The sequence below is a fragment of the Rhagoletis pomonella genome, unplaced genomic scaffold (genome assembly GCF_013731165.1).
Source record: "Rhagoletis pomonella isolate Grant_MI unplaced genomic scaffold, Rhpom_1.0 Rhpom_scaffold_00002, whole genome shotgun sequence".
Lineage (NCBI taxonomy): Eukaryota > Metazoa > Arthropoda > Insecta > Diptera > Tephritidae > Rhagoletis > Rhagoletis pomonella.
In genome coordinates, this window is record NW_023458556.1 from 24,541,153 (window position 1) to 24,548,642 (window position 7,490).

The 7,490-nt window shown below is 34.3% G+C and overlaps 1 protein-coding gene and 1 long non-coding RNA gene across 2 annotated transcripts; one reads left to right on the plus strand and one right to left on the minus strand.

Annotated features, from left to right (window-relative positions):
* LOC118734599 lies at positions 1–3,256 on the minus strand. The gene is made up of 3 exons (XR_004992402.1): positions 3,089–3,256; positions 2,887–2,962; positions 1–38 (listed from the first exon to the last, which is right to left on the minus strand). It is a non-coding gene; the product is annotated as an uncharacterized LOC118734599 (long non-coding RNA).
* A 2,359-nt stretch (positions 3,257–5,615) lies between these two features.
* On the plus strand, positions 5,616–7,260 carry LOC118734600 (platelet-activating factor acetylhydrolase IB subunit beta homolog). The gene is made up of 4 exons (XM_036464306.1): positions 5,616–5,862; positions 5,929–6,139; positions 6,255–6,377; positions 6,458–7,260. Exons 1-4 carry the CDS (start codon positions 5,801–5,803, stop codon positions 6,737–6,739), a joined length of 678 nt encoding a protein of 225 aa, XP_036320199.1. The 5' UTR covers positions 5,616–5,800; the 3' UTR covers positions 6,740–7,260.
* Positions 7,261–7,490: the final 230 nt, after the last annotated feature.

A 7,490-nucleotide genomic window follows, 5' to 3' on the forward strand; every position in this document is an offset into this window, starting at 1 on the left:
TTCGGCGTAGAAATTAAGGAAAACCAATTCGTTAGACGCTGTAAAAAAGTAAAAGAAAATATAGTAAATGGGTCATTCCATGTAAAAGAGTCATAAAGGACATAAATTTCAAAATGCCTTAATTATCCATATTTCAGTGGCAACAGCTAATTGACTGCACTTCATTGATCTTTCGAAGAAGCTTTAATGTTTTTGTCTATGGAAACTTTTACTTCACAAATAATTACTTTACATTAGTACCAGGGACCTGTCCCACCAGTCGCAACATTAAACATTTTTTTAATATTTCTATGAAGATTATATCAGCCTAATTTTTAATGAAAACGAAAGCACATAGCATATATTTTACAGCATAAAAATGGTCTGAATTCAGAATTAAGTTTTTTGACTATATTTCATCTTTGAGTGCACAAAGGTAAAATAGAGGGATTTTCTAATTCCCACCAGTCACATTCATTCAAATGATAGTTAGAAAGAACTTCGAAATCGTTTGGTATTTTTTTGAAAAAGAATTTTATATATTAGCTATCTGTTAGAAATTATATTTCACTGTGGTATAAGTTCTCAAGGCATGGTATAATTCTACCATGGTTATAATTTACAATTGTTCACATTCTGGAATGAAATGTCCCAATCTGGATATCCGGTTAATATCCGTTCAATTTGTTGTCGGGATTTTCTAAACAGTACTTGAACGGTCCCGCTACCAGACCGATTTAGATTCATGTCTGGTCAGGGCTGTCAGATGCTGTTACAAATCACTTCATTAATATACAAACAATTCTTATTTTTTGCTAATTTTTTATTCGAATATCTGCACTATCCGGATAGGACTTCCAAGCCCTACCATATTCAATTGGCGTCCTTATTTACATTCAAATAAAAATACTTAAGTACGTATGGTATGAGCAGCATATCGTAACCTGAAAAAAGAGACGTAACAAACATCGTCGCTGAAATTCTAAAAGTCGTAGCTAATAAAAAATTCAAAATTCAGTTCTTGATTAATTAATATGATGGATTTCATCGAATTAGAACTCCGAAATCACTTTATGAAAAAAAATAAAAATTTTAAGTCTCGACTTTTTCCATTTCAGTTACGATGTTGTTACGTCTTTTTGCATTTCAGGTGCGATATGTACGTACATAAGTATGTATTTATTAAACGTCATTGAACTCCTTTATGTAGGTTAAACTAAATATTTTAAATTAAAAACTTATATAAGGGTTATGATCTGTTTACGACATGAGGAAATACGCAGTTCTTAAAAAATTACTACTCTTTAACAATTGTTTAAACATATTTTAAAACAATAAACAGCTGTTTTGATAAACAATTGTGAGGCTGCTATACATGCATACATACAGTGGCGGCCAAGTAATTAAGTGCACAACTTCCTAAGTTTTGACCATTTATTGTTTCTTTATTTATGCTTTTAACAAAAATATAGTTTATACAATAACGAAAACCATACAACTCAAAGGTTCAAACCTTATACAAGATATATAAAAATTCGCCAAATTTTCAAAAATTATCATCAAAATTTTAAAATTTTTAATAAGAATTTAAAAGAAAATGGGGTATGCAGTTTTGTGTCCATATTGTGTAAGTTTCAAGAGAAATATGCGTAACACCATAAGCAAAAAAATATGAAAAATCAATGAGAATTCTTTACCGCTGGACCACTCAGGTAATCCGCGTTTCGAGTCCTTATGGAAGAGAGGAACCAACGCTACTAGGACTTTTCTCTTACAGGGGCGGTTGCAGTTAATGCCTCGAGTTATCAGTGTAAAATGTTGTGATTGTGCTGTTAACTTTGAGAAAATCAAGCTGGTGTTTCGTTTACGTCAGGTGATAAGTGACTTCGCGACGGGGGAGAGGATTGTTGCCTACTGATAAGACTCCTTATTGTTGCCAGTCTTCTCCGGTTTCAGCAGTTGGACCAATTTCCCTGATCCCACATCGATAATAATGAGAGTGACCATAGACAAGTTGTGGAACGCGGCGAGGTAATCTACTTTCGCTGGACCGCATCATTTCAGCATCACGATCATTATCAGGGGACCAATAGTTTTGGAAGTTTTCGTCTTCGTGATGGCCTCCTGCATCTCACCGCGGGCTCTGTGCCCCGGAAGAAGCAGTGTCCGACGAGGCACGATCACTGAATGATACTTCCACTTTGTCTGCCAGCTTCGTCGGGCTTGGCAGTGACCTTACTGTTGACCACATCAGAGGCGAAGTTGCAGGTCTTTAAGTACTACTCCCACTTTTTCCGCTTATAAAAAAAAACTGCGCCTTCGCCGCAAATTCGAACTTGTTTCCGCAATGCATCCAGCAGCTGCAGTGACAATCTTGGAGAATCGGCGTTCGCTAGCAGGAACTCGGCGTTCGCCGAAACAACAACCCTTGGTCTGGTCTTCCTGGCCCCCCCGGATCCAAAAGTCAAAATATCCACAAAAGGAAATCGGTGTCCAAGCATTTATGTGCTTGCAGTAAGTACTGTCGACACATCGATTTTTCGCCGAAAAGAGGCGAACGTTCAAACCTCAAATTAACCCCAAAATCGACGCATTCTGGGAACTGGTTTCCCTGAAAAACTTCTCACCGGTACTTCATACATATGTTAAAAAAAAAATAACTATCTGATTCATTTCGACACACAAAGCTAAAATCTATTTAAATAGTGTTAGAATTAAATTCACTTGATCTACTAACATCTGAATCGCTTAACTGTGCATTTTTTGCTAAGCGCTAGACTGCATCTGCCATTGACACGTCAAGAGGAATAAAAGCGGTAGTTTGAGAAGCGTAATCGAGCTTCATTTTTGCCGCTACTCAACTCCGTTAAAAGAGCAGTGATAGGTTTGCCATAGATTTCAACTTACCTAGTGTCATGTCAACATTTTCACTGGTCATGTCCACAGCTCCAGAATCCGTAGGATTATAAAGGACGTAAATTACCTGAAAAGATTTAATATGCCACCCTTTAATGTTATGAATGAAAACGAAAGAAAACTTTCCAGAAAATTTCATGCATTGTGCTAAGTTCGCTTTGCAGTGGGTAACATATTTGTTGCAATTACTTACCATAAAAATTGCTAAGCAGCGACATTTTCGAGTGCTCCAAAACTGCATTTTCCTACACTTCTATATTGTAAATATAAATAAATGAAAAGATTTTCTATCTTCTAAAGAAATTGAGACGTTTGCGAAAAAATCAACGACACCACTCGCTTGCTTGCGTCTGTTCAGTCACCTTTTATTCTTTCTTTTATAGCTGAAATACAATGCCGGCGAACGGCGAACTCACCACAGCGAAATTCGCGCTGTCAAAATTAGAACACCCGCAAGCATATGAAATTGAACACAGCCCAAGCGAAATGCGAAGTTCGCTTGGCGGCGTTTCATAGCGATAGATTTATTTCTATCGTCCTGCTGGGCGATGACAGCTGTGCATGCCAAAGGTGGCCGTATTTGTTTTTTGCTTTCAAAGTTTTAAAAGAAAACAACCTAAACACGATTTTTTTTTGTTGTTTGAAAAATATAGTTGTGGATTCGTTAAATCTGGCTTGAAACAAATTATTTACAATAATCTTTCTTTGTTTTATATTTATATTTGTTATCATTTCCTCATTTCTAAATATGGTTTAGTTTTTTCTAAATATGGTCACCCAAATTAAGGTGTTCTTATACGATATGTATTTTCATCTGTAAATGTGAGTTTTTCAATACACGTGTAATTGTGTATGTCTGTCAAATTCACAGTCTTTATTTAACTTTTTAAAAATACGATCTTTGAAAACGAAATAAAGTAACCTTAGATGATTCTATCTGTGTGTCAGATGAAAATAGAAACATTTCTATTTCGTATGTACGTGCATATGCTTTGTACAGAAACAAATCTAATTTGCCTTTACACGATATGTTGGTATTTCCATATGTAAAAAGTGGCATGTACACATGCAAAAACATATCGTGTAAGAACACCTTTATAAAGGCGACCAAATGGGATCAGCTGTTTTCGCTACCGCTCTAATTCTGTTTAAGTAGGCGAAATAGCTGGGCGAACGGTGAACGACAGCATCGCCCAATTCGGCGAAGTTTGCCGTTCGCCGGCATTGTATTTCAGCTATTATTTCCACCAAAATTTCACGTCGCTGGCAGACAATGTTGCCTACACTGTATTTTTCCCAATTTTTTATCCAACAAACTTTAGTATGAGAGACCGAATATTTTAAAATTAATATTCGTTGAATAAAATTACAGAAGTGCAAAAATTAAAATCAAAGACTTCCGCATCGTGTTTTTATAAAAGTTTATATAAAAAGGTTTTTAAAAAATCCCCGAGGGAAACACAGATCAAAGAAAATGCAAACACTGTTTATGACGTATCCTACGCAATGTTGCCAGCAACCAGGGTTGCCACTTTTTTAATTGTTACCAAAATTGGTAGAAAAAATTTGGGTTGGTAAAAAGGTAAATTTTTTCTCATTTTGGTAGATTTTTGTTGAATTATTTAGTTTGAAAACAAATACAATTTTTCGTTCCCGTTTTATTTTTCGTAGTTATCTTTTATTAGAAATTTCTTTCCAAAAGTGCAGTGTACTTTATTGCATTAACACTTTAATGCACACTTTTTATATACATACGAATAAATGTATATCGATAAAAGGCGAACATATCGATAAAAGGCGAACATTCAAAACTCTTCTTACTAGAATTCCGAGAAGCTTTTGATTGCCTAAATATTTTAAATGATTATTTAAATAAAAAACAACGGGCAAGTATGTAATTGCCCACTTCGAGCCTTCGAAAAAAAATTAAATCAACGCATATTTTTATCAATGGCAATTGTTGAATGACAAAAAAAAAACACAAAATACTGGCGGCAAAAAAATTGAAAACTGCCAATGGGAATTTTTAGCTGCACATTGTTGATTAGTCTCAAGTGTTATGGGCAGGCATGGGCAGAGAGTTAGCAGGTGCTAAAAGAGCGTAAGCGTCGCGTGCACGTATACAAGCGAGAGCGCAGCGATGAGAACACGACAGCATGCAAAATGAATTAGGCACACTAACACATTCTCACATTTAGCTCACGCTTGTTTGGGGTAGTGCCCACCTCTGATTATGGGCTATAAAACTCCATACATTAAATTGTTCAAAAAATTTAGAGTAAAAATTTCGAAATTGAATTTTTCTAAGTGTTGTATTTAGCTTGAATCCTTGATTTTTAAATGTTTGGCTAAAGCGTAAACAACATTCTTATAAAATAATACCAAAAATTTGACTTGAAAAAAAGGTGAATACTACAAAAAATCACCAAGCTTTTTTGAGTCACTGTATTTATCTATATTAACGCCAGCTCAAATATTTTCAAATGATGAAGTTTCGTTGTTGCCTTTAGTTTAATCACTTTCGCTTTTGGTTGAAATAGTTCCTTAAACACAATTTGAATTCTTATGGAATTAACTGAAAAAATATCAAAACTGTAGTTTTCAATAAAATAACCAAAAAAAAAATTTTGGTAGATATTTTCCACAATTGGTAGATTTTTTTCAAGTGGATGGTAAGTATTTTTTTCGTCAGTGGCAATCCTGCCAGCAACACCTTCTCCTATTGTGAATGACAGGTATAAAACGTCAGTCTGGTTTGCGGAAATTTCTTTTTTTATGAATTGATTGGAAAATAAAAGACCGGAAATTTTCTATAATAAAGCTCTGCAATAAATTTCAAAGCATTCTTTGATAGTTTTAGTATTTATAAGTAGTGTGGATTTTTTTTATCGTAAAAAAAAAAATTATGAACCCTTGTGTTGTAGCCACCCAACGCCCGGACTTAGATGGCGACGAACGCTGGATTTGGTATGTTAATTAGCTCCAAATTTAAATAAATTCCACCAGAAGCATAAAAAAAATTATTTTTTTTAGCATTCATCGGCGTTTCATTTCCGAATGCCGGGAGAAGGATCCCGACGTCATATTTTTGGGAGATTGTGTGTTAGAAACTCTGCAGGATTCGGAAACTTGGAATCAATATTTTGCACCGATGCATTGCCTTAACTTTAGCATTCGCGGCGACCGAACAGAAAATGTGCTGTGGCGCGTGGAAAATGGCGAATTGGACAATGTTAAACCGAAGGTTGGTTTCACTACTATAAATGTAGGGATATCTATCTACCTGTTTTATTATTGGAGCTTTATATATACATATGTATATCCAATATGCTTACCACATATTTCTAATTATATATCAGATTGTTGTATTGCACGTGGGAACAAATAATATAGAAAATAGTGCTGAGCAGATAGCAGAAGGCATTGTGGAAATAGTGCATAGAATACGAGCGAAGTTGCCAGGAACGTATATCGTGTTACCGGTAAGTTTCAACATAAATATAAATTACTACACCATTTAATGATATCTTCTCACACTTTCCGAATTTACTTAAAATTATAGACCTTACTACCTCGCGGCCATCTTCCGAACAAGCTGAGAGAAAAAAATTCCGAGGTGAATCGAATTGTAAAGGAGAAAGTGATTGGTCTCAATCAGGTGCAAACAGTTTGCATCGGCAAAGGTCTGTTACAAGCAGACAATACTATTAGTCATCACGATATGTTCGACTATAAAAATTTGACGAATAGCGGCGCGAAAAAGGCTTTTGAACCGGTTCACGATTTACTTTCACAAATTTTAAATGAAAACGAACCAGAGAAAGATCTAACGCCTTCAGAATAGTTGCGATATAGATGATCACGAATACATTTACAACAATCACAACATCGGCATCACAAAAACGGAAAAAAGACTACAAATGCCAGACAAAACGTTTCCTTGGCAGCTTAAAGCGGCAACTGGTCATTTTACAATTGCTCACATACTAACGCTAGTTTATTTACACATTAAATATGTTTGTCTCATTAACTAAAATATATTTTATGCAATATTATTTATTATACTTATTAACTAAATATGCATGAATTCATAATCGCATGCATAAATACATACACACATCATGAGTAAATTTTCCAAAGAGGATATACATATGTATGGTGGGCCACGGCCTTGCATTAAATAAATTATAATCATATCTACTTTTGGTTATGAACATGGCCAGACAAGATCTCAAACTCATTTGCAGATATGAAAGTTAAGCATTCCATACCATCTGACTTCCAAAAAAGATGTAAATAAATTATATATGTATGTATTTAATTTCCTATAATTTTCTTTATCTGAATCGCACTATATTTGTATTATTTTTTATTTTTAATATACATATATTATAGATATACTTACTATTTTAAGTTGAAAATGAATAAATGCAAACAAATTTTACATACAAAGGATTTAGTTACATATACATATACATACATGCACCGAAAAAAGAATTGGCACTGAGAATTTTTCACAATAAGTGCAAAAATTTTAATTTTTCCGGATTTTTTTTTCACAAAAATGCTTCATACTTTAAACAAAAAAAAAAACA

Excerpts from the sequence above, each read along its gene's own strand:
- LOC118734600 (XM_036464306.1), top strand. The coding sequence starts at position 5,801 with ATGAACCCTTGTGTTGTAGCCACCCAACGCCCGGACTTAGATGGCGAC. Across the intron at positions 6,140-6,254 it reads TGGACAATGTTAAACCGAAG|ATTGTTGTATTGCACGTGGG; the intron begins GTTGGTTTCACT and ends ATTATATATCAG. Across the intron at positions 6,378-6,457 it reads GAACGTATATCGTGTTACCG|ACCTTACTACCTCGCGGCCA; the intron begins GTAAGTTTCAAC and ends TTAAAATTATAG.